At 56.2% G+C, this 26,814-nt stretch overlaps 2 protein-coding genes across 2 annotated transcripts in view; one reads left to right on the forward strand and one right to left on the reverse strand.

The window, feature by feature from the left end:
- Positions 1 to 4,974, forward strand: part of AK8 (adenylate kinase 8) — a 47,369-nt gene extending 42,395 nt beyond the window's left edge. Inside the window, exons 12-13 of the mRNA XM_084898659.1 lie at positions 3,316 to 3,396; positions 4,705 to 4,974. Of these exons, the coding sequence (XP_084754785.1) occupies positions 3,316 to 3,396; positions 4,705 to 4,942 (319 nt within the window). The 3' untranslated portion in view covers positions 4,943 to 4,974. The remainder of the gene's footprint in view (positions 1 to 3,315; positions 3,397 to 4,704) is intronic.
- A 4,838-nt stretch (positions 4,975 to 9,812) lies between these two features.
- GTF3C4 (general transcription factor IIIC subunit 4) lies at positions 9,813 to 26,792 on the reverse strand. The gene is made up of 5 exons (XM_084898650.1): positions 25,883 to 26,792; positions 17,589 to 19,412; positions 16,588 to 16,718; positions 14,961 to 15,049; positions 9,813 to 14,173 (listed from the first exon to the last, which is right to left on the reverse strand). The coding sequence occupies exons 1-5, from the start codon at positions 26,237 to 26,239 to the stop codon at positions 14,109 to 14,111; spliced, it is 2,466 nt and encodes an 821-aa protein (XP_084754776.1). The 5' UTR covers positions 26,240 to 26,792; the 3' UTR covers positions 9,813 to 14,108.
- Between the last annotated feature and the right edge of the window lie 22 nt (positions 26,793 to 26,814).

Here is a 26,814-nt window from a genome sequence, read left to right on the forward strand (position 1 = left end):
CGCCTGAGGCCGCGTGGCCTTTACCAGGGGCTCCGGCGCCTCATCCCATGCGGGCGGCGCGCTGGGCCTCCCTCCTCCGCTCTGTCCTTCTCGGTGCTGCCCCGCGCCGGGACGGGCCTGACCCAGAGGTGCCGGCGAGCTCTGTGCGGGGCCCCGGCTCAGGCCCGGACGCTGGGCCCCGCCTCACGGTGCCGGACGCTGGAGGAGAGCCAGAGGCTCTGGTTTGCGGGAGCTGCTCACGCTCACGGCCCCTCGTGCACGGGCCCCGGGGCTGCGCTGGGTGAGGGGTGTCCGCACAGGGGTCTCGCCTCGGCCCTCCTCGTGGCCCACGTCCGCTGCGCCCCGTCTTCGGTCGTCCCGCTCCTACCACGTGCAGTGTGAGTCCCCGGCCACGGCAGGGACAGTGGCTCAGACGCACTGTGACCCTGCCCGGGGCACCTGGGAGAAACGGGCCGTCCTGTTAGCCCCACCGAGCGGGTCCTCAGCTGACAGCGGCTCCTTCTCCAAGTCACCCTGCCCCGTGGCGCCATCACTAGTGTGTGTCTTCACTGTGGCACCGCATTCTCATTGGAACCCCGACAGGAGAGAGAGGCCCCCTACCTCCCGCACCCCCCCCCCCGCCCCGGCCTGGCTCCCTCCCTCCAGCTGGGCTGCTCCTGCTGGCCGGGCTCCCTGTCCGGGGTATCCCTCCTTGCCCCCCGGAGAGCTGCAGGCGTGGGTTTGCCGTGACGCCAGCCTCACGCTGTGCCCAGTTTTGCTGCCACGAGTGGCTCGGCCACGGGGAGCTCGCCTGGGTGTCTGCACTCGGCAGGGATTGGCGGGGGGGGGGGGGGGGAAGGGGGGTCCCTGAACCAGAGCCTGGCCTCCGTTTCCCGTTTTTGCGCCGAGAACGCCAGTGTGCCACGCCCCTGCCGTAGGCCCTGAGGAGGCAGCTGCCCTCACCGCGCACAGCGGGCGGCCGGAGCGGTTCGGGTGCGGCTGACTTCCTGCTCGCCTGCCGGCCGCCTCCACCGAACGTGGGGACCCGGTGCCGGCCGCTCCCCCGGGTCTGGGAGGGCCTGTGCCTGCGGCAGGAGGGCCCCCGGGAGATGCCGCCCACCTGCTCCAGGCCCAGTGCCCAGCGCGCAGCTGGGGTGGAGCCGGCTGTGACCGCAGCGCCTCCTGGAGGAGAAGAGCCTCATCAACGGTGCCAGGTGCTGACCACACTGGCCGGATCGCCCGGGGCCTGAGCGTCACTGACGCGCAGTCAGGAGGCCCGTGATTCCTTCCCTTTCTCTTCACCACCTGCGGCCATCCCAGCCAGCCCCTCCCCACCGCTCCGGGGCTGGGGAGGGTACCCCGGGGCGCGGGGTGCGGGGTGTGTGTTCAGTGTGTGTCAGTGTGTGTGAGGAGCCAGAGGGGAGAGGACGCGGTCAGCGGCCTGGCCGGTGGGCGGCCCAGTGAGAGCAGAGCCGGGCCGGGAGTCCTGGAGGGGCCGGGAAAGCGGATTGTTGCTCCACGGCCACCTTCCTCTGAGCCAGAGCCTCCGGGCTCCGCTGGGAGGGGGCCGTCCCCCAGCCTCCTGGGAGCCGCTGTCCCCACGCTCCGGGCCATCTCCTGGGGGGGTTGTCTTCTCTGGCCCCGTCCACGCCCCGGCGTCCACGCCCCTGGGCAGGTGCGGGTGGAGCGTCGCACTTAGGTCGGAGTTTGCCACTGACCGCGTGTACTGCAGCCCCGAGCCAGCCAGGGAGCCGGGCGGCTGGCGCGGAGGGAGAGCTGGGCTGGGGCGAGGGCCTGGGGGATGGGCCTGGGGCGACTCCAGGCTGCTGCCCCCGGAAATGGACCGTTGGTGGCCTCTGTCCCCCACCCCCTCCCTGGAGCGCCGCCCGGATCGTCGGTAAAACAGAAGCCGGTTTAATCACCTAATGGCCGGACACCCGACTCCGGCAGCTCCAGCCGAGACGGCCGGTAGCCGCACCGACACCGAGCCTGGCCCGGCCTCGCCGCCTCGCACCCGCGGCCGCTCTTTGCGGCGATGAAATATGCATGCGGCCGCTGACAGCCGTAAAGGGCGCAATTAGCCCGTAATCCGAGCGCCGGGCGGCCGCGCCCGCGGCTCCCATTAGTTAAATGCATTTTGTTCGTCCTCATCCCATCAAATCAACCAACACTCCCTTTAATTGGCTCATGAATTAAACAGCCGCGGCATTACCATTTAATCGCCGGTAAACAGTCACCGGCCCGTTAGCGCCCGCGCTCATTAGTTCCCTAATTCCCGCCGACGGAGGGGCCCGCGGAAGGTGGCGGAACAGAGCGCCCGGGGCAACGCGGGAGGGGGCGGGGGCCGAGTGGGTTGTAGGGCTGTCAGAGGCTCAGTCTGCGAGCTGTCACAGCCCGGCCCGGCCCCCTCCCCGCGGCGGGGAGTGACGGGCGGGTTCGAGCGGAGGCTTGTCAGCCGTCTTTAAACATCAAGCCGGCGGGGAAACCGAGCCGGTGTAAATTAATTCCCGTCTCGCCCCCCCCCCCGCCCCCATGAATATTTCATGGCGGGCAGCATAAATATTAATCCTAATAGCTCTGCACCGCGGTTATTATTTCTGTTTTATGACAAATATTCATAAAATATTCAGGACCCTCTTTAGAATATTTACACACTTGACGGTGAACTTGCCCAGATTCCCGGGGACGCGGTCAGCACATTGGGGTTCTCTCGGCCGACTTTGCCCCCTTCATCGATGCCGCGGGCTGTCAGACCCGGGTTTTCCGAGGCGGAGCGGACCCTGGGATCGGAGGTGACGGGCATCCGCCCTCCGGTCTGTGAAAGGGGAGCGCCCGCGTCCCGGCCCCTGGGCGGCCGACACGCTCCCCTGGGCTGCCCCCCGCCGGGGTCTGTTCCCTAACCCAGAGCCCTGGGGCACCCAGCTCAGCAGAGAGATCAGAGCAAAACCCGGGGAGTGTTTCTTGCCCCCGATTGTCCCCCATGGAAGCGGCTCAGTCCAGGGGTCCGGCCTGGATGGCAATGCCAACACCGCAGGGCGGGTCGCGGTTCCCTGTGAGGGCTCACCGCAGGCCTGGCACAGGGCAGGCACCAATAAATGCCTGATGCATGAAATAGATAGTAAGCAGCCACGGGAGATTCCAGACGGTAAGATGTTTTAAGTCTTAAAATGTAAGAGCACACCAAGGTGTTTTGCCCGGTCAGTGTGGCTCAGTGGTTGAACCAGGAGGTCCTGGTTCGATTCCTGGTCAGAGCACATGTAAAAAGAAGAACGCGCCAGCAGGCAGGAAGGAGGCGTGGTGGCCAGCTCGGCTGACCGGGGGCCTGTCTGTCCGTAGGGTCTTCTTCCTGAACGTGCCCTTAGATTCGGTCATGGAGCGGCTGACCCTGAGGAGGATGGACCCCGTCACCGGGGAAAGGTTTGTGCAGCCCCCTCCCCCACCCTCACCCCCACCTCTACACCCACCCCCACCCCTACACCCACCCCTACACCCACCCCTACACCCACCCCAGCCCCGGGCGTGGCTATCAGAGCTCTGGGGCCAGGCCCCTGGGGGCCTCCTCTCCCGCCTGGCTGACCGATGCTCAGTGGGAAATCCAGGGGCAGCACAGTGGCTGCCGGCAGAAGCCTCTAGAAAGGGGTGCATCTCCCCGGCTCCTTGGGGCGGCCTCTGTTCCCCTCTGCCTGGAGGAGAAACAGGAAACTAACGTCCGAGCACTCGGCAGTCCTGGGGACGGTCCCCGGGCTGTCCGGGCGGCAGCTCCGGCCCCAGTGTGGGCCCCGTGGCCCCGGCCAGGCGTCCCCTGGGCCTGTCACTGGGCCTCACAGCGACACTGCACACACACACACACACACACACACACACACACACACACACGTGCGCGCGTGTGAACCGTTCACCCCTGAGCCTCCCCTCGGCCACAGGAGTGATCTCTGCGATTTGCTCTGCGGCCTGACCGGGCACAGGCCCTGAGCCCGTGTTGAATGCAGTTTCAAGTCCCTGCAATCATAGAGTGGCAAAGCTCCCGTCCTGGGTCAGCCACGTTTCTTGGCAACCAGGACCACGTTTCTTAGTAACCAAGACAATGTTTCTCGGTAACCAGGAGCATGTTTCTCGGTAACTAGGACCATATTTCTTGGCAACACGGCAGGGGAGAAGGGGCCCCTGTCCGACTGTGGGCCAAGCTGGCCGCCGCCGCTGCCACCACCACCACCGCCACCAGACATCCCCGCCCGGCTCTGGGCGCACCCTGGCACAGAGGGAGCACTCCCGGAGCGGAGGGAGGAGGGGCAGACAGAATACCAGCGTTTTTCTAACTCCAGGCCTGACCTGTGCGCCCCTCCTGGCCGCGGGGGGCAGCCCTGTGCTGACCCGTCGTGTGTGAGGGCCTTCATGTGGCCTGGGCCTCCCCCGGCAGTGACCGCATCTCCCCTCCCCCATCTCCCTGAGCGCTGGGTCTGCCTGTGGGTGGAGGTGACGGCCCCCGAGCAGATGCTGGTGCAGTGCCCGGGGGCGAGGGGCGGGGCGGCAGCGAGGGGAGATGGGTTTGGGCTGCATCGGCTCCGTCCTTCCCCATGGGCGCCCGCCCCTGCTCTGGGCCGGACCCGGTTTCGGGCCCGGGGCTCCCGCGCCGGGCGGGGCTGCGCACAGAGCCGGGGGCAGGACAGAGGCCCCTTCCCCCTGCTGCCCGGGCGACCGTGGCCCCTGCCCCCCGCTCCCCTGCAGGTACCACCTCATCTACAAGCCGCCCCCCACCATGGAGGTGCAGGCCCGGCTCCAGCAGAACCCCAAGGATGCCGAAGAGCAAGTCCGGTTCGAGCTGGACGTGTTCTACCGGAACTCGGCGGAGCTGGAGGAGTTCTACAAGCAGGCCATCACCCTCAACGGGGACCAGGACCCCTACACCGTCTTCGAGTACATCGAGAGCGGGATCACCCACCCGCTGCCCCAGAAGGGCCCCTGAGGCCGGCAATAAAGAGTGCGGGTGCCGCCTGGCCTGCCGCCTCGGTGTCCGGGGTGGCCGTGCTCGGGCGGGAGCACAGGGCGGGCGGGGCCCGGGGGGCGGGAAGCAGCGTGGAGGCGCAGGCCGTGGCTGCGGCTCAGTCCCCGTCGGTGCCCTGTGCAGGGGTGGAGAGTGACTGAACCAGACGGGACACTGAGGAGCCGCCTGGTGCTGTGGGCCCGGGCCCGGCTCCCAGCCAGCTCTCAGTAAGCACCCACAGGACAGGTGGGTGCGGGCCGGGCTCCGGAAGGAGGGCTCACTCTGTCTGCACCGCCCCTCCCCGGCCCCTCACTCTGGGGCCACCTCCCTCCCCCCCCGCCCCCGGGTGCCGTTCCGGACCCCGGAGGAGAGCCCACTGCTCTGGAACTGGCCGGAAACACCATTTGGCTGTAAATACTTAGCCGAAGAGCAGTCGTGGGGAAGCGGATGTCTCTTTTTTGTTTTGTTCTGTTCATTCTCACCTGAGGATATATATATAGTTTTACATTGATTTTTAGAGAGAGTGGGAAGGAGAGAGAGAGAGAGAGAGAGAGAGAGAGAGAGAAAGAAACACCGATGTGAGAGACATCTATTAGTTGCCTCCCGCACATACGTGCCCGGACCAGGGCTGGAGACCAAACCTGCAACAAGGCGTGTGCCCTTGACCAGGAATCAAACCCAGGACCCTTCAGTCCACAGGCTGACGCTCTACCCATTGAGCCACCCTGCCAGGGCACACAGTCGTTTCTTTAGTTACCACCTGCTCTCTGGGGCAGCCCACACCATTGGCTCCCCCCAGAGCAGTCCCACCCTGCCTCCCTGCACCCCTGCCCCCCCCCGCCCTCCTGCACCCCTGGGGCAGCAGTCTGAGGCAAGTGATGTCCACCAGGAGCAGGGGCTGCGGAGGAAGCAGCCTGGGTCCCGTGAGGCTGTGTGGCTTCGGGCTAGCCGCTTAACCTCTCGGGCTTGTAAAATGAGAGAAACAGTCCTGCCTCCTGGGCAGCACCGAGCAGGCCCTGTGGGGTGGCCTGTGGGGTGGCCTGTGGGGTGGCAGGAGCGGCAGGCATAGGATGGGGCCCACCCCGCCGGGCACGGTCCCCGCCCACAGGCCCTGCCGCCTCCTCCCCAGGCTCTGGGAGAGCCGGACGTCTCCGAAGGCTGTGGTGGGGAGGGGGCGGCCCGTGGACGGACAAGAGCTCAGCCTCCTACGGCGTCGCTGTCCGTCCCTCCGTGGCCACTCCTTGGGCCAGGACCCTGTGAGGGCGGCGTGGCACCTCCTCCCCCCTGCAGGTGAGGGGAGCTGTGGGAAGGCACCCCGCTTCCCCAGGCCCTGGCATCCCGGCCCCTCCCCTGGCGCTGACTGCACGTGGGCTCAGCTCCGGGTTCACTGAGATGCACTGGGCGGCCACTGGGTGGGCCAACCAGCTCCGCTCCTGTAGGCCGCTGCCTAGGACCCGCCCGGGACACACCTGGGACACGCCTAGGACATGCCTGGGACCTGCCTGGGACCTGCCCGGGGCACACCTGGGACCTGCTGGGACCCGCCTAGGACACGCCGGGAACAGAAGGCCCGCCCCTCCCTGCTCGGCAGGTGGCGCCCCGCGGGCCTCGGGCGCTGCTCATTGGCTGCACATGGAGGCCTAACGGGGCGGAGGCGCGTCTTTAGCATCCTGCTCCCGCCGCCACCACCGCCTGGTGGTCTGGGCGCTTCCTGCTGCCGAGGGGCAGGGTCTGTCACCGAGGCCGGACCCACTCGCCAGAGAGCACATCGTTCCAAGGCTGCCATGACTGTAAGTCTTCGGTTCATTTCCGGCCTCTTTTATCGTAAATGGTCACCACACACTGCCCCCTCGCTGTGTCTGGGTTAGAAGTCCCCCCCTCCTGCTCCCCCGCAGGGGGACATCCAAGCGGTGCGGGGCCCTGTGGGGCGCCCACCCACCCGCAGCCGCCACAGGTGTTTCTCTGCGGCCGCTGCAGCGGGGGGCCGCGTTGCACCTGCTGGCGGTGCCAGCGGCCCAGCCCTCTCAGGCCAGGCACCTGGGAAGAACGGGGGCAGCTGTCGGCTCTCTCGGCGCCGCAGGGAGGAGAGGACGTCTGAGGCAGCGAGGCCCCCTCCCCTCGTCCAGCACGTTCATCCAGGGCCCACGGTGTGCCCCCACGGGGGATGCCGAAGGGGAAAACGGGACAAAACCGCCGGCCCCGCGGCTTGCCTTCTACAAAGATGTCAGAAATGAGAGAACAGGAGAGACCACCCGATTTCTGACGGTCCCCGAGACCCACGTCTGCCCTTGGGGCCGAGGCAGCATCTCTGTCCTCCCAGCATGCACCTCTTTGCTTAGGCCCTAGGGCTGTGGTCGGCAAACTGCGGCTCGCAAGCCACACTCGGCTCTTTGGCCCCTTGAGTGTGGCTCTTCCACAAAATACCACAGCCTGGGAGAGTCTATTTTGAAGAAGTAGCGTTAGAAGAAGTTTAAGTTTAAAAAATGTGGCTCTCCAAAGAAATGTCAATCGTTGTCCTGTTGGTATTTGGCTCTGTTGTTTAATGAGTTCGCAGACCACGGGCCTAGGGCATCCGCAGGCTGCTGGCACGGTGGCGTGGTTAGGACCGTCCTGGAGATGTGCCTGTTGTTCTAACGACAGCGCTGGCCTCTACCTGAGACATCAGGGAGATGGCTCAGTGGGAACCGGCGGGACTCATGGGGGACCCCCTGGGGGAGACGGAAGAGACTTGGGGGCTGATTTTGAGGCATCTGAGGGTTCAGAGGCAAGAAAAGAAAAGCATGTTAACTAATCATGGGACATGCTTTCATTTAAAAAAAAAATAGAACTATCACTGCATTATAAATATTTTATTACTAAAATGTTACTTATTTTAAAAATCATACAACAGAAAGGTATCTGATGGTGAAACTCCCATCCTCACTACGATAAAACCCATTACTGTCATTTACTAGAAATGACCCGAGTGAGAAGTTTGGAGTGAACGGATGGATGGACAGACGGACAGGTGGCCAGATCAGGGGGGCATGAACGCCAATGGGATTATTGCCCTGTAACTTTTTAAACAACTTTTTTTTTCCTTTATTGATTTTTAGAAAGAGAAGGATAGGGATAGAGAGATAGAAACATTGATGAGAGAGAACATCATTGATTGGCTGCCTCCTGCACACCCCCTACTGGGGACTGAGCCTGCAACATGGGCACGTGCCCAGAATGGGAATCAAACTGGTGACTTCTTGGTTCCTAGGTTGACCTTAACCACTGAGCAACAATGGCTGTTTTTTGTTTATTTGTTTGTTTGTTTTTCTGTGGTAAGAATACAGCATGAGGTCTACTCTCTTAACAAGATTTTCAATAACGAATGTGGACCATACAGTGTTGTTAACTATGGGTTTATCCCTAGAGTAGGTCACATTGATTATGATGTATTATGAGTGCAATATGATGATACTTTATTTTGGTTTTTTGCAACTGTTATTTGGGTTCCCATCAAAGCAGACCCTGAGACAAGACTGGCTTCAGCACGGGTGTGGTGGGATGGGAGACAGGACAGGGAGAGGGCCAACACCTGTAGGTAACAGGCAGGCCACCACTGTGGGCACCTGGGGGGCAGTCCCCCTGGGCTCCTCCATGGGCAGCATCCCTCAAAACCATCCCTCCCAGAGACCGGGCTCCCCCATCATTCCCACCTCGCTGTTTTGGAGTCACCCCAAGGAATGGTGACTTCCCAACACGACTGCCATCTCATAACCAAGCAAGTGCGTAGGGTACGAGCACAGGCACATGCTCGGGCGCAGACGCTGTCAAATGAGGACCTGGCCACAGGGCCGGGAGGGGCAGGAGTGGCTCTTGCCAGCCCCTCCCCCCCTAGGCTGCCCACAGTGAGGCAGCTCCGCGTGGCATAAGGAGGGGCCGGCATTATCTATGACGCAGCCTGAGAGGGTCCGCACACAGCCCCAGAGCTCACCAGCGCCCACTGTGCCCCCTCACGGGATGCAGGAGGAACAGGACCAAACCTCACACCAGGGAAAACCGACAGGCGTTACAGACATGCTCAGGCAGAAATCCATTTCAGGTTCCCATGACCCCCTGGGGCTCAGAATCCCTACACCCACCAAGCCTCAGAGCCTGGCAGGGAGGCACCGGCTCTCCAGGGGTCCCAGGGAATGGTCCGGGGCGCCTTCCCCAGAGCGGTGTTCAGGCTCCAGGCTCGGTGGCTGGCAGCTACACCACATCTAGGCTGCTGCTTCCGACAGCTCTTGCCTCCTGGGCCACCAGCGCCCAGGGCGGCCGGAAGTGATGCTCAGTGAGCGGTGCTTGGTGGCCGCACTGACGGGGTCTCCCATCGCCAGCTCGCTCCCACCGTTTCCACCAATTAATCAGCTCCAAGTCGCACTGCCCCTCCTTTTACAGTGATCTTTCTGTCACTGCTCAGAACTTTTTATCTTACATCTTCAGCAGTCTTAGGAAACGTGTAGGTATATTTTTTTGCATCTTATTTATCCTGTGTGGTGTGTCTAGCTTTCTGGTTGTTGTCAGCAGGAGTGCTGGTCTGAGTTCATGTTTACTGTGGTGAAATTACTGCAGTAGGCACTTCGTTTTCTGTAACTACCAGGTACCGTTTACCTGCTGTGGACAATGTGTGGTCTAACATATTACTGATGCTCTGTTGACTGTTTCCCCCTGTATTCCTCATGTGTTCTCGGGAGTAAACCGGAGGCTGGATGGACTCCGAGGTGGTGGCCAATGGCCATTTCTCTCCCGCGCAGCTTCTCCTGCTGCTGTCAGGCTAGAAGCTTCTGGGCGTCTCCACCACTCATGCACACCTGGTAAGAGATGCACACAACATGCAAGTGATTCTGTTATCTTTTAATTTTGAATAAAAAGTTGGCTGGGATAACAATACTAGTGGCTCTGCATACAAAACACATGTTTGAGGTTATTTCATCACATTTTTACAAAACTGCCGCTATGTACAGCACTAGATATTCACAGCAACTTTACAGATTCTAAGGACTAGAATCCGACGAGCAACAGGGAAATCCAAAATGGAGAAAAGCTAACCACCAGTGGTCTGTCGTCAGCTAGGGAGTTGGAGGGCAGCTGACTGGTAGAGACAGCGGGTCTGTGGCGCCTTCTTTAGTGAAAATGGGGCTACACATGGGCAAACCCCCTCCGAGTCGTCCACTCCGTTTTCTCTACACTCTCCCCCCCGACCCCCCCCCCCCACGTCAGCCTCCCCGGAAACCAAGCCCAGGTGAGAGCAGCTCAGGACGCGGTGCCTTACGCGCAGGAAGGAAGGCTGCTGGTGCTGAGATGGCGCCCTCTGGGGCACCCCAAGAAGCTCAGTTCAAACCCAGGAAAGGAGTCGACCCTCTTCTGGTCCCCAGTTCTTAGCAGGCTTGAGCGCCCGGAAGTGAGCCGGGCCCCCTTACAGGAGGCGGAGCTCCGCAGCCCGCTCCGGCCACAGTCTCCTGCGTGTGGCGCTGGACCTTGGTGCCGCAGGAAGCACTGAGAGGAAACGGACAGTTCCTGCCCGTGAGGAGCGCACAGTCTAACAATGAACACGTGCACACGTGTGCGATGGAGGAGCGGCCATTTTTCTGGATGGCGGGACATTCCAAGCAAAAGGTGTTACTGTTCGTCAGTTATCATTTAAACACAAGGAGTTAATGACACACCACCTGGTCAGATGGCAAAAAATTTTTAAATCTCCCTTTTATAACCTTACGTTTTTAAATGCCTATTCTTTTTATTTCAAAAAATGTCATCTGTAAACATACAAAAATTCAGAGCAGAACACAAAGATTATAGCATGGGCACTGGGTAGACAAACTACATATCAGTACACACAACACAGACTTCCTTCTCTATACAATTATTTTTTTATAAACAAGTCTGATATTCCCTTTCATACATTAAAGTACAAATCTGAGTCAGTCTGGAAAAGACTTCACTGATTTTTGCATTTAATTCTAACTAGTACCCGAGCACCTGACCCCACGGATGAAGTTAGCCACGTGACAGACGGATGAAGTCTGACAGCCTCAAGGCCTCACAGCCTCTGGGGCCTCTAATGCAACCACTTTATGGATCTTCCTGTGCAGGCAACAGGAGCTCATGGCGGTGAAGTAAACAGCTCTGACCTTATAAATACACACAACCTCCAGAGCTCTGAAATGTACCTCCCCACCCACTGAAAGCATTTCAACCAGACAGCCTGCACCCCTGCTCTGTGGGCATGAGAGGTCCACCTGCCCCTTTTCAACTCCCCTACTCCTGGAATGCAGGGACAGACAGCGTGTGGCAATCTCATCAGTACTGCTCTGACCAAACTCACTCCCCGAGAGGGTAGTTACCACTCAGAGGACAGGCAAGCTACGAAAAGCTGAGCCATCCCTCTGGATAGAGCCTGGGAGAGGAAGATTCATACACCGAAAGGATTAAGTTCTTCACAGGACACCTTTAAGCCATTCCTCTTAAATCTGTTCATTTCGGCCTAGCTGGTTTTGCTCAGTGGATAGAGCATCGACCAATTCCGGCCAAGGGCACAGGCCTGGGTTGTGGGCTCGATCCCCAGTTGTGGGGCGTGCAGGAAGCAGCCAATCAAAGATCTCTCTCATTGTTGATTTCTGTCTCTTTCTCCCTTCTTCTCTGAAATCAATAAAAATATATATTTAAAAAAAATCTGTCGCTTTCACACCAAGTGTTCAGAAACAGCCGTGTCTTAGGCTGTGTCTGCACGTGGGAGGCCGCCGCCCCTCGGCCAGTGACAGTCCCACACTGACGGAGCGCCGGCCCGCGACAAGCACAACCCCGCACACCCACCGCTTCCCCCGGCACCGAGGCTACAGGACTGAGATCCGGGAGCCACGCTACACGTGCACCTATGACCTCATAGGGCACAGGCACGTTCCACGTGCTCCGGAATCAGCGTGAGCAGAGATCATGTCAGCAGACGTGACGTTAACTCCAAAAGCCCCGTTCCGATTCCAGAGGAACAGCTGAAGGTGAACATTCTGAGACTTGAGACGGAGTCTAACACCCTGTCAGAGCTGCCAACGGATACCTGCACTAAAACCAGGCGCGGGTTCGAGCCCCGGGGGAGGGGGCTCTGGACACACGCCGCCACCACCTTGTTGACCCCCCAGCGGCAGAAGGGCGGCTTAAGCGCTACGGACAGTCACAAAGAAGGGCCCGCCAGGCAGCGGCTGGAGGCTGTCCGTGTGGGGCTTACACTGTCTCACCGTGTGTGCTGCCCAATCCCTAACGAGAAAAAGGGCAGCAGATGCCTGTCCTTAAAGAAATGGAGGCGCCTGCCCTGGCTGGCGCGGCTCGGCTGGCTGGCTGGCGTCCCGTGCACCAAACGGTCCATGTTTGATTCCCAGTCAGAGCTCATACTAGGGTGCAGGCTCATGTGCGAGATGGGGCATGTGCGAGAGGCAACCAACGGGTGTCTCTCTCTCTTCCTTTCTCTAAAAAGCATGTCCCCAGTGAGGGTTAACATGCCGTCCCCTCAGCTCCTCTCCCAGGCCGGGGCTCACCTCCAGGGACGGGGGCGGGAATTCGGGCGGCGGCAGGTGGGGCTTCGGTCCCCCGGGAGAAGCGTGTTCTGGAAAGAATGGCATGATTATTCTTACACAGACACACAAATAATTCATTAGGGAGGCCCCTTCAGTGAACGCCTAATTCCGTCTCCCCCAAACGCACAACTGCTTTAAAAAAAACACTTAACATCTTAAATGGCAGCAGTGCCACATTCTCCGACAATAAAGCTACCGGTTCTGAGTAGCAACAAATCCTAAGTGAAGCGGAGCATTCATGATTATTAACACCGCAATGACTCTTTGACAGGATCCCAATTGTTACTGTCACATTTGTGGGGGAAGTGACACGGCTACAGGCAGAAAGCGTCTGCAGCCACACACCTGCACTGCGCTGCGCGGAGTTTTACTGCTGACTGTCCTCTTTCTGAAAATCAACTCAACGTGCCGACACGGAAGGCTGGATCGAGCTGCGCTTGAAATTACCACCAGAATAAGAAGCAGCAGGTGAGGCAGATGTTGTTCATGAAGGACACAGAGTAGAAGCAGGAACGGTGGCAGTCAGGCAAACCAGACGGCATGCAGGATGAGTCAGAATGGCAGCACTGATGGGCACCGGTCCCCGGGACCTGACCGGAGAGACCCAGCACTGTCGCTCCAGCATGGCTACTTTTTGTTTTACGTTGTAAAACCAATGAACGTCGAACACCTCTTAGCCACAGACACCTGTGGGGCCCGAGCAGGGGCTCTGTGGGGAAACTCTCAGCTCGCCAAGCAGCTGCCCACCTGCCGTGCCGGGCGCAAGCGCCTGCTGTCTGTCTGGCAGTCTCTAGGCAAACTCTGGCTGGACAGACATGAACCTTCTGCAAATGTCCACATTAAAACACCCCAAGATTTAATACTGGAAGGAGCGAGCACTCCTCTGTGCACAGATGGCTCGCTCGGCACCACAGCTGGGTCTGAAGCGGGCGTGGCTGCCTGAGTGAGCACCCGCGTCCTTACACAGGGCGCTGGGGCAGGAAGCTGGTGACACGGAAACCATTCAGTGCGCCAGTTACCCTTCACAAGTCACTGGGCCTTTGGACACACTAAACCCAGTCTTAGTCTTGGCTTCGACCTCTTACAAATACAGAGTTTAGGAAAACGTTTTCAGACGAGGTTTGGCGGATTCGGTTCTGTGGCTGTTTGCTGGGCACAGCAGCGGGCCCTGTGCTCAGACACTGTGAGCATCTGCTGGCCACTGGCCAGCACGGGCCGGCCACCTCCGCTCTCCGAGCCACAGGCAGTTCCAGACCCAGGCCAGGCTTCACCCTCACGCAGCCCACAGGCCTCCTCCAGTCTCTAGAAGTCTGTTCCTGGGATGACAGGGCCTTTGTCCAAACTGCTTCAATCAAGACGCTGTAAAAGCAAGTACTCCTTGCTGAGCAAGGAGGGGGGCTGACGTTCACCTCGAAATGACTGGGCTCGGCTCCGTCACGCACAGACGGCTCTGGTCCGCAGAGACAGAAGCAGCGCCCCTCCCTGCGCAGGCAGATCCAGTGCAGCCCTCTCTCCAGCCGGAGTGTTCCCCACAGATCACGCCCTGTCCGCTCCTCCACAGCCGATCAGAAGACGGGAGAGTCGCAGAACGGGCAGGGGCTCTGCAGCAGCCTCTTGATCCAGTCAGGATCTGCAAGGAAGACAGGCGCTGAGCGGGGGCTCAAAAAGGGCCCGCGGGATGACAGAATGAGCTGCAGTGTCCAGGCGGCATTCTGTCCCCCTCTGTGCCCCTGGACAAAGCCCCCGCCCCAACATTCTAAGTGAGGATGGGCTAACCTGTGGCCCCCAAGCTAAGGCATTTCATCCTTCTGTAATGAAAGAGGAAAACGAGTGAATGAATTTCAGCACTGAATTTACTCAGTTCAAAGGACTGTATTTTTTTTCACAGCGTATCACTCATACATTGTTGAAATTAAAATATTTTGTAGGTTACCGAAACCGGTTTGGCTCAGTGGATAGAGCATCGGCCTGCGGACTGAAAGGTCCCAGGTTCGATTCTGGTCAAGGGCATGTACATTGGTTGCGGGCACATCCCCAGTGGGGGGTGTGCAAGAGGCACCTGATTGATGATTCTCTCTCATTGATGTTTCTAACTCTCTATCCCTCTCTCTTCCTCTCTGTAAAAAATCAATAAAATATATTAATAAATAAATAAATAAATAAATAAATAAATAAATAAAATATTTCGTAGGCATTAACATGTGCAGTTTCATTCAAATGTAATGTAGACACATCAGGTAAAGAACTGCGGGCATCTTCTGAATGAATGACTTATAGAAGCAGATTGGCAAACTTACACCTAACATGCAGCATGGACCTGAACAGGACATATCATAATCACGGTTTTAGTTAGCAGTGCCAGCCTGACCCGGCCGCCATGCCCCCCACACCCCGCGGGGGGGGGGAGGCTCACTCACCTTCCGGAGTCGGGTGGCGGGCAATGCTGTCGTGGAGCAAACACCTTCTGTATATCAGGCTCTGGCAGGACTGGTAGGTTAAAAAGCACCTGCAAGAGGGCATGGCAGCGTCAGTTCTGCCAACACCGGAAAGCACCAGCCACACTGGAAGCACGTTCACCAAGGAAAGGGCAGGCTTGTTCACAAATCCATGGCAACCCCACATCCCTCTGCAGCTGCTGGGCCCCCACTCTGAGGGATGCGCCTGTCCGTTCCCCAGCGACAGACAGGTGCTAACGCAGCCGGTCCCCCTGTTCAGCTCTGGGAAACGTCTGTTCCTCCCTGGCTGTGCTTGTATGCTGACAGTGGACCACATAACACACTGAAAACTGTTCTTGTGAGTGATGGCAAGATTGGGTGCGGGCACTACGTTTAAAAGTCTCACAGCACAGGGGGACCTGAAGGAGGCAGAAGACAAAGCGAATGGTGTGAAAAAGAAGGGCGGGAACCAACGTGCCCAGGCTCAAGCCCCCGAGCCCCCTCCCCCAGGACCAGCCAGGCAGGGCAAGGAGATGGGAAGGAGTGCTTTTGGGTCTGCAGGGAGGTTTTCCCAAAAGACAACAGTTTTTAAGCTGAGCAGCCAAGGAGCAGAAAATGCAGAGGAAGAGGAAGAGGAAGGAGGAAGAGATTCCAGTGGCTCCCTCTGAGTGACGTGGGCGAACAGGAGGCAGCTCACGGCTGGTGAGAGCAGCGCCCTCTCCCGTGGAGAAAGGATATGGAGGCGTCCTGGCCTGACTCCAATCCACACACATGAGGCTACCTTTCGTCAGAGAACCCATCGGAGACTGGCGGCACCAGGCTCTAGCTCTGCGTTGACCACCGTGTGACGGGCAAATGAGCTGCCTTCCCCAGCGGCCAGTGTCCTCCGCAGAAATGGAAATCACCAGGGTCCCACGCACAGCGGCTGTGATAACAGTGACTCAGGACACGCGCGCGCTCAGCAGAGCGCCTGCCACGCCACTGGTGCTCGCGATGCCGGCTGCTGATCCTTCCTGAGCTGCTGCTGCCAATGGACATCAAGTCCGTGAAGCAGCCAGCCGAGGAGGAAGGGTCAGAGGCCAGGAGGGAAGCAGGGAGAGCTCTGTGCAGGGAGCCGGTGATGGGAGTGCTTGTAGAAGAGGGGAGAAGGGAGAAGCAGGAAGAGGAAGAGAAGGGGAAGAGAAGAAGAGGAGGAAGGAAGAGGAGAAGGCAGAGGACGAGGAGGAGGAGGAGAAAGAAGAGGAGGAGGAGGAGAAGGGGGTTGCCCACTGTGTCCACAAAACAGACACACTGAGGTGGGAGTGGGACTGAGGGCAGAGGAGGAGGAGGATTCTGCCTTTTATTATCAAGTTAAGCAAAAGAAGTACATCAGGGCTTTTATACTGCACTAACTGTGCCAGGTATCACTTTAGTAATGGTCTTTTTAAAATGTAATGCTACTCCAATGAAACAGCACTCCCCGCAGGAAGCAAGGCCTGTGTGTGCCAGGCAGGAGGCCTCGCCGCTGAAGGCCCTGGCTTCGGGCAGCCGGAAGCAGACCCCTGTGCCAGGCCTGGTAACAGCAGCTTCTCCGGGCAGCTACGTCTGAGGCGGGCTGGCGGGTGCTTACCGGAGCCAGATGTGGCCGTTGGAGCAGACGGCCTGCTTGCGGTCCGTGAAGGGCAGGATCTCCTTGCACAGGCTGCAGTGCTCGGGGAAGGTCTGCTTGTTCATCTTCTTGGAGATGTGGCCGATCAGCACCTGGGAGAAGCAGGGGGCGGTTAGTGGGGCGCGGGGCTGCCGGGCACAAAGAAGGGAACCCCACGCCGCTCTGCTCCCCGTCGGGAGAGTCTCTCCATCACGCTGCCCGGGAGGTGAGGCCAGGCCATCAGCTGTGCCACTGGCTGAGGGGAAGCAGCTTTCAGGGCCCTGACAACAGGGTGGACGGTACCCACTAAAGCAGTTCTCAACCTTCCTAACGCCGCGACCCTTTATTACAGCTCCTCATGTGGTGGGGACCTCCAACGATAAAATTGTTTTCGTTGCTACTTCGTAATTGTCATTTTGCTACTGTTGTGAATCGTGATGTAAATATCTGTGTTTCCGATGGTTTTAGGTGACCCTGTTAGTGGTTCTCAACCTGTAGAGCCTAAGGTGGGGGAGGGCCTCAGTGGATCTCACACTGCAGGCGACCAGACAGAGCAAGTAGGTAAGACCCCCTTCAAAACGCCGGTCAACTGTGGGGAACGGCAGGTGCAGAGGGCCGTCTGCGCTTGGAGCTCCAGTGTAAATGGGTTAAAAACGACAAAGGACATGAACTGCTAGTGAGACAAGATGTTTCTGAAGGGCTGGGGTTCCCATCCCAGTGATACAGCCACGAACGTTTTTCCAACAAAGGAATGAAGTGGATCAGTGTTCTTGAGACTTTCACTGCTGAAGCAGTGTAACCGCAAGACCAAAGCAGAGAAAGGGGAAGCTGACATTGGCCTGTGGTTCCCTCTGCACGCCCCTTCCCCCCCAGGGTCACTCAACTACTGAAAACACGTGGAAGCACAAACCGCGCTTCAGAAATCAATGGAGTCCCCCAGACAGCAGGCCTGGCAGGCTCCGCGTTCTGCCAGCAACACCCACCCGCGCCGTGCGGTCGTCATACTCCTCGTCGGACATGAGGAAGTCGCAGAGCCCCCTGGTGGGCACGCTGGTGTTCTCCGTGATCCAGGTGTGCAGGTACACTTCCCCCAAGACCCGCTTCATGTGCTCCCTGGTCAGGTGCATCTCCACAGCTTCGATCTTCCCCTGGATCTCCAGCAGTTTCTCCTCCATCGGCTCGTGGCCTCCGGCGTCCCCGGCCTGGGTGAGCGAGTCATCCGCCGGGTCGTCCGGGTCCCCCTCTTTGCTCTTCTCCTGGAGGCCCTGCTTGGTCGCCGGCCTGGAGGACGTGCCTTCTTCTTGCTCGTCCTCGGCGGGGCCCATCCCAGGGGAGTCGACCAGTAAGATCTTGGAGTCCTCCTTGGTGGGCTGCCACAAGGCTTCGGAAGGGGTTTTCTGCATCGACTGATACAGAATCCTCAGGAGGAAAAGTTTGAAACGCCAAAAGTAGGTGGCCCCGCTGCTCTCGATCTTTTTTTCCAAAGCTTCTTGTAAAAACGGAGGGATGTATTTATCTTTCAGAATCTTCCAGCGTACGAGGTCTAGTAAGTCTACCTGTTTAAAGAGGTTCTGAACCGAAGATTCCAGGAGCTGAGCAGCTGCCTCTTCAAAAGTTTTGAGAGCAACAAACTGGACCTGGTAGTTTTTGTTCACGGGGTGGAGGCCGTTGACCATGCCCTCAGTCGTAATGATGGCCAGGTACGCCCCGCACGGGCTCACCGCTATCCCGTGTGTCCTCACGGAGCCCAACACCTCTGACAGCTTAATCAGCTGGTGTTCAAACTTCAAGGCGACGTCAGTGAAAATGGGAATCAGCTGCCTCACCTTGCCGTCACTGGAGCAAGTGTACACTGTCCCGTTCTGCTTGTCGGCCGTCATGGAGACGATCGGCAGGGAGTGGAGGCCCGTGACGTGGGAGTTGTGGACGTTCAGCCCTGCTTTGGAGATGAGGAGGAGACACCAGAACACGTAGGGCCCTCTGGCGGCCACCACCAGGCTGCAGCTGCACTTCTGGTAAGGGTGGTAGAGCGGGACGCACTTGATGCTGTGCACGGGCAACTGGTCCATCTCCTTCCACAGGACGACGGGCTGCCTCAGCGTGAAATAGCCTTTGATGGCCTTGAGGTTGACGGGGAGGATCTTCACAGGCCCGAAGGCGCTCCCCACAATGAGGCCGCTCATCTTCCGGTTATTGTGCTCGTATTCCCACCAGAACAAGACGCTGGGAGAGGTGATTCCCGACTCGATGGTGTTGCAGGAGGAGATGGACTCCTTGCCCACGAAAGGCAGCTGGAACTGCCACACGGCGATGTTGCCGTTCTCGAAGAGGACGGCCAGTAGCACGCTGCCCACGTCCCGGCACTCGTTGTTGTGCTTGACCTGCTGCGTGGTGCAGATGCCGGACCACTCCATGCGCACCGGGGTCTGCATGCTGTGCCTCCTCTGGAACTCGGCAAAGTCCGCCAGGTTCCCGCCCGGGGCCTCGGTCTTAGAGAACCTGTAACTGGTCTCAAAGAGACGGTCTCCGTAAATCTCAGTCAGGTCGACCAGCTGGACCCACTGCAGCCTGTTGAGGTTAGCCTGGATGGTCAGGCGATTGTCCATGGTCAGAGCCGCCAAGATGCACCTGCCGTTAGCATCGCAGCCCATGGGGGACCAGCTGGTGTACTTGAACCCTCTCAGCGGGGGCAAAGCCTTCCCCTCTGGGTTGAACGCCCTGTCTAGCATGAAGGTCTGGCTGATGGCGGGATCTGCAGAGCTGGCAAATTTCTCTTTACACTGGGCAACTTCTGCTTTTGAGCCAACCTGGAAATAAGAAGTATAAAAACTATCAGATAAATATTTCACTCTAAAAATATATTTATATTACTTAGGCTATATTAACTGTATACAAAATTTTACATACAAAACATATATACAAAATTTTTCTATCCGTTTTGTTAATTTTAGTATGACATGCATTTAAAAGGTCAAATACAAGCCTAAAATTAAATAAGCATATAATCACAATTTTTTTTTTTTTAAAGGATCAGAATAAATGTTGCCGTTGTTTACAGCCTGGTTTCCATCTTCTTAGAATTGACATAGCAATGAAGATGAGAGAAATGTACTTAATTATTTTTTTCATATTTTTATTGATTTCAGAGAGGAAGGCAGAGGGAGAGAGAGGTAGAAACATCAATGATGAGAGAGAACCATTGGCAGCCAGTCCAACCTGCAGCCCTGGCATATGCCCTGACCAGGAATAGAACCGAGACTTCCTGGTACATAGGTCAACACTCAACCATTGAGCCATACCAACCTGGCTGATTCTTAAAGAGTCAAAAGAGCATTTAGCTAAACTAATCACAAGACAATAAAAATGTTAAAATGCATGAAAATATACATCTTTGATACAGTTAGATATTTGGATTCTTACAATATCTTTGCAATACAAATACAAACTTCCTCTTCATCTTCCAAGTTTGTAATGTACATCATCACCAGTGCCTAGCTATAGGGAGGCATTCTATTTAAAAAGATGTAAAGGGACATTAAAGCTGGGGGAAGAGTCCCAACCGGTGTTGCTCAGTGGTTAAGCATCGTTCCGTGAACCAGAGTCAAGATTAGCTTCTCTGACAGGGCACATGCCTGAGTTACAGGCTCGATCCCTAGTAGGGGGCATGAAGGAGGCAGCCAATCAATGATTCTCATCATTGATGATCTTTCTCTCTCTCTCTCCCTCTCCATTCCTTTCTCTGAAATCAACAAAAATAACAAACAAATAAAAAGATGGGGGAAGATAAATGACCAAAAGAATGTGGTCCAGAGCCATAAGGAAATAACCAGGAAGCCTAAAGCGGGGGGGGGGGGGGGGGGGGGGGGGGGGGGGGGGGGGCAGAGGTCAAATAAAATATGGTTTCTGTATGTCAGAAGCAAGAAGAAAAAGCTTGACCTACTATGTTAGAGAAATGGCTAACAGAGAAAGCAAGCAGAATCTTCCCATTCCTTTTTAATGTCAATCTCTTTTTACATATATGCTGATTTTCAAACTGGAACAGGTAGAAAAATGTGATTAAAAAAGAACTCAAAGTGGATAGAGCGTTAGCCTGCAGACCGAAGGGTCCCAGGTTGGATTCCGGTCAAGGGCACATACTTTGGTTTAGGGCACATCCCCGGTAGGGGGTGTGCAGGAGGCAGCTGATCGATGTGTCTCTCTCATGGAGGTTTCCACCTCTCTATTCCTCTCCCTTCCTCTCTGTAAAAAAATCAATAAAACATATTAAAAAAAACCACAAAAACTCAAGCCTAAGACATATACAGATGTAATAAAAGTCACTCTGAGTCTAAGTCCCTGCACCCAGAGCAATTAACTCCAGGATACAGACAGAACTTGGAAGATGTGGAACTCTGCCCCACTAACAGCATTCCTTAGTAAAGCATGGACAACTGGGAATGTGTTAGAAAACCGGAGTGCAAGAAAGTTTTAAAATACCCCCCAAAACGTAAATAGGTAACAAAAGCCAGACCATTAAGCCTGGTAGGGAATACAATTCCTCAATGTTTTAACAAATGACTGGTTTATGTAGACAGCAGTGTCCATCAGAATCCAGCATAAGATAACTGGGAAAATGTAATGTTATTCTCTCTTCTGCTGAAACTGCCAGGTAACATAAATAAGCATGTAAAATGAAAGGCAGATATAAAGTTGTCCAACAAGTGAATTAGGAAACTAACCTTTCCTGAAGCGTGTTACACACGACTCCCCTGAATTGTCCCTTGAGAAAGAGCTCTGTGGCTCTAGCCATTTCTCCCTGAGAGTTACAGGGGCACGCAGACTTGGTATCAAACTTTTAAACCATGCTTTGCTGTATGGGGAGAAGAGGGATCATCCTAAAAAATACTCTGCAACAGTGTCTCAGGCAGTCCACCTTGATTTTTAAAAGGCACAGTACTTCTGGATACACTGACGGGCATGCCGGAGACATAGTATAAACCGGAAGTTCCAATGACAGGTGCAATTAGCTAGTTAATAAAAGGATGCTAATAAAAGCTCAGAGCTTCCTACAGGTAGATACAAAGTGAAAGATGACACAATGAATCCTGGCTCTGTCCAGTAACAGCTCCTGCCCCTGCACACACTGGGTAGACCTCTGGCCCAAATTGCCTCATTTTTAAAAAAATATATATTTTATTGATTTTTTACAGAGAGAAAGGGAGAGAGATAGAGAGCTAGAAATATCGATGAGAGAGAAACATTGACCAGCTGCCTCTTGCACACCTCCTACTGGGGATGTGCCCGCAACCAATGTAAATGCCCTTGACCGGAATCAAACCTGGGACCTTTCAGTCCGCAGACCGACGCTCTACCACTGAGCCAAACCGGCTTCGGCCAAAATTGCCTCATTTACAAAGAATACTACTGCATGTCTCAGAGTTAGGAAGGTTACATAAGTCAATATATGTAAAGCGTACATTAGTAAGTGCTCAATAAATGCTAGCTATGATGATGACTATTAATTCTCTCAGGGGTAAGTAAACGTTAATGAGACCTAATAAGAGTAGTGTAAAATGTAGGGTAATGTTGCCTACCAAATGAAGGGTAGATATAAAATTGTTCACAAAATCCTATAATATTATAAGTTAGAATAGGTAAACTTGCTATAAATAAAAGCTACTATAGAACTGAAAGTGAACTTATGGAATTTGTAACCCAAAGCAGCGGTACAGGATAAAGTACAGGAGCTCACTCACCCCTTGGCCTTCTCCTGAGGAGGATTGTTGGGAGGGTGGAGAGCAGCAGGGAAATTCTTACGGTTTTGTGCAGTGATTTCTAATATGTTAGTTTGGATGAGCCTATTGCATATCACAATTAGTTAACAAATTAAAATAATACTCAGATGCCCAAGAAACATACCACTTCAAGAGTCCAGCTCCCAGAGAATGACACCCCCCCGCCCCAAACCATTTAATTACATTCTGCTAGAGGCCCGATGCAAGAAATTCGTGCAAGGAGCTCAGTCTTCACAGCAGCCCCAGCTGCCACCTCAGCCCCTTGCAGGCCCGGCTGCCTCGAAGCCCCACCCCCCTGCCCACTGGTCATTTCAGAAGATCATGCTGCCGCCCGGTCTAGTCTAATTAGCTCTTTAGTATATAGGATCCTTTTCCAATTGGCCACTAAGAACCTATCGAATAAAAACTTGAAGCTATTATACAGTAAGCTCCTTGAGGGCAGGAATAAGATTCCAAAGACAGGAAATAGTTAACTTCCTGTAGATGGAGCTAATACTTTCAAACGCTCCTAACAACTGGCACTCAATAAAAGTACTTATACATATATTAGTAGGATTTGGAATTACATACAACTGCATGATTCTCTAAATCAGCAGTCCAATGGGAAGACTATAGCATTCTTAAATCACTATTTTATTGCTTTTCAGATTCATGTCACATAGCCCTAATGCCCAGGGCAGTAACTTGAAGACGGTGGCTATATGAACTATTATATAACTGCATGTTTTCTGAAAGGAATTAATAATCTAAAGAACAGAATCATAAGGCTAACCTTCTAGCCATGCTACACACTCGAACTGTGATCCAGGTGGCAGAATGTGCATTTCCTATGTCAGAGCAGAGGTGAACAATAGCAGTGAGTGGGTTTAAAACCCCACATGGTCAATGGGCAGAGCCATCAAAGTACCCACACAGACTTTTTTTATTTTTTATTAAATTATTATCTGTGTACATATCCCCACTCAGATTTTTTTTACATGCTACCATCTCGCCAGTTTTGTCCCAGGGGGTCTCTGAGTCGCAGGGACAATCGGGCTTCAGTCAGCAGGCAGCCCTAGGCTACCGAGAGGGCAGCACACAGAGGAAGATGACATTAATTTCGGAAGCTATGATCAATTATTAATGTGACATATAGAGTCAAATTGCTGTCAGGGCACTATGGACGCCTCATAGCCACGACCACAGCACTGAGCCACTCTTGTCCTCCATACTTGTATGTTGCATTTTAAAAAAATGCATTTTACTGACTTTTTTTACAGAGAGGAAGGGAGAGGGATAGAGTTAGAAACATGGATGAGAAAGAAACATTGATCAGCTGCCTCCCGCACACCCCCAACTGGAGATGTGCCCAAAACCAAGGTACATGCCCTTGACTGGAATCGAACCCAGGACCCTTCATTCCTTAGGCTGATGCTCTATCCACTGAGCCAAACTGGTCAGGGCTGTGTGCTGCCTGTTTACCTTGAGCATTTATAGTGAGCCAGGAGCTGTGCCACTGCTTAATGTATGTGTTTATGTGTATAGTGTATACATATGTAAATATCCACATATGTAACCATCCTCCAAAAGGTCTAAACCAGGTGGGTTTTATTATCCCGTCATAGACAGGCCTGTCTTGCTGTTTTGTGCCAAAGCCCTATCTCTTACCTCTATGTTATAGCCCCACCGCCATCCGCTTGCCTGCGGCCAGCCAGCTTCCCTTTCCTGAGCCACACCAGGTCCGTCCACGGTGAACCTCTCACAGCACCCCACGGCTTCTTAGGATGAAGCCAAGCTCCTCACACTGCCTGTCGATGTCACCACACTGGCCTCCCCGCTCTTTCCCGGACTCTCTAGAAGGGCTATTTGAGTTCATCTGTTGACCAATCATTACAGACCAACAGTAGTAAATGACTGCTCTCACCTTAACTGCATATGCATGAGATGGACACTTCGTCCGCCACCTGGAAGGCCCTCTCCTTCCTTCCTCTCCCGGCCGGCCCGCCCTCCCTGTAGGACTGCTGCAGTCTCTACTCCTCCTCTGAACTGCTCTTCTCCAAATCCCTACTGTGTCCACACGGTTTTCTCTAGCTGAGACACTGTGAACATGCTCAGACAGGAAGTTCCTTTTCAGCAGATACTCCTTCTAAAACCCCTTCTTCCGCCTCCTCCACTGGTGTTTCTCCCCTTCACAGCACCCCGGCACCTGTCCACCTGACCTGCTTATATTTGGACCAACTGGTATCTTCTCCAAGATCTTAGAGGGCTTAGGCATACAAGTTTACCAAGGACCCAATTCAACACCAAGTTGTCCGTTTAAAACTTGAATGAATTATACTAAAAAGTAGTGTGGGCTTCCTGCATTTAAAATGAACGCAATGTGAGAGGGTTTTGTGTGTTTTTTAAAGTTCACTTTCACATAAATGCATTCTCTGTAGATATAGGATGTCCCCCCCAAAATGTATACACACAACAATAATTTTAATTCCAATGGGTTACATCTGAAAAGAAGCATCAGTTGAGCGGCCCGCTGTTAAAGTATATATCCATTTCGGGGGGACACCCTACAGGTAGTAACTTTACAGCCCCTGTCACCACCTGACAGAACCCTGGTATTTGTTCACGAGTTGCTAAAGAATGTGAGCCCCGGGGGCAGGGCCTGTTTTGTACCCCACTAACTTGTCAGCACCTAAGTCAGCACCCAGGGGACAGAGTGGTATCCCAGCGTCTGTCCAATGAGTGAATTTACACTGATAGACCACACACACACACACAGATCTTTAACGGACACAGCGAACGTGTCTACACTGGACTTCTAAACCATGAACATGAACCTTATATAAAACAAAGAGTCTTAAAGGAACACTGCTAGAGTGAAACTTAGGAACCCCAAGTTATGAAGGCAAACTTCGCTTCTGTGAGGCTGGAAGCACTAACGCTACACAAAGACCTGTCTGCTGCCAGGGACTTGACTTTTCATCCCACCCCCAGAGGGTTTGTAGCCACTAAAGAGAAACCAGAGGGAAAGAAAGCTCGGGTCCAGTATTTGCCCATCGGCCCAGGGCGAGAACCATTCATCACAAAGTCGCTGGAGCAGTTAGGACCTTGGAAAGGACCAACTTTTTCTTCTCCAAAGCAGAGGAGGAGGGAGGGGCGGGGGCCGCTCGGAGAACAAAGCCAGCCAGGGGCCGCGGGGCGTGAGCCCGGACAATGGGAGGGAGCGGCGGGGCGCCGGAGGGTCAGCGGGGGTGCAGTCTCAGGCCGCTCCGCCCGGAGAGCACCCCGCACCGCAGCCGCCGGGCGGGGGGACCGGCTCCGGGGCGCCCCGGGGCTGAGTGTGTCGGGAGGGGTGCGTGACCCTGCACGCTGGGCACAAATCGCTGCGGTTTTGGGGGGCCAGCCACGGCGACCCAGCCGCTCCGCCCCGGGCGCTGGGTGCAGAGGGGAATCCCTGGGTTCGGCGCGGGCGGGCGGGGAGTCCCCGGGGACCGGGCCGCGGCCGCTGGGGGGCCGGGAGGGCTTACTTTGAGGAGGCAGCTGCTGAGAGGGGCGGGCACGGAGGTGCGGTGGATGACCAGGTCCTGGCCCGGGTTGTGCACGTCGCAGATGAGCTCCAGGACCGCGATGCTGCGGGCCGTGGACACGGACACGCGGTGGTCCTCGGACCAGGCCAGCGGCTCCAGGCCGCTCACCGGATGCTGCAGCTTCACGGCCGGCTCCCGCCGGGCGGCCAGGAGGCGGAACGCGTCGCTGGGCCCGGGGGTCGCGTCCGCCGCCGGCTCCCTCCCGCCCGCCTCGCCCCCCTCCTCCTCCTCCTCCTCCTCGGGCGGCGCAGGCCCGTCGGCCGCGGGCCGCACCCGGTCCTTGTCGGCCGGGTTCATCTCCGGTTAGATGCGGCGGCGGATTCCCCGGGCGCGCCAGTCCCGCGTCGCCGGCCGGTTGCCGCCTCCCGCGCCCGCGCGCCGCCGTTCGGCCCCCAGCGCCCTCCGCGGCGATTTTTCTCCCCTCAGGCCCGAAGCGCCGCCGAGCCAGGAAGGACCCCGCCGTTGCTAGGCGACACAGCCTGGCCGGGTGGCCAAGGCGCTGCCTGTCTAAAAAAAAGTGCCACCTCTACAAGGCCGGCCCCTGGCGCCTGAACTTGGCCGATGGGTGGGTTGGGGGCAGGAGGCCTAGAGGGCCCCCACTCCGGGTGACCGAGCCTCAGACCCTCCTTAGTGACCTCCCCGGGGCCACTCAACTGCGGAGGAAAGAGAAACACGAGCGCAAACGGAGGAAATGCTGGTTCGATGGCGCCCGGCCTCTTACTCCTCAGAGCAATACAAAGCACTTCACAAGCATGGACTCTGGGGCTGAGTGTCACTTGGCATCCGCTGCCACCGGCCGAGCCCCGAGGGACGCCAAGCGGGACGGCCACCCCGCCCCCCGCACCCCTCCTCCCCCCCCCCCACCCCCGCGC

This window comes from Pipistrellus hanaki (assembly GCF_964339955.1).
Source record: "Pipistrellus hanaki genome assembly, chromosome: 11".
In the NCBI taxonomy this organism is placed as follows: Eukaryota; Metazoa; Chordata; class Mammalia; order Chiroptera; family Vespertilionidae; genus Pipistrellus; species Pipistrellus hanaki.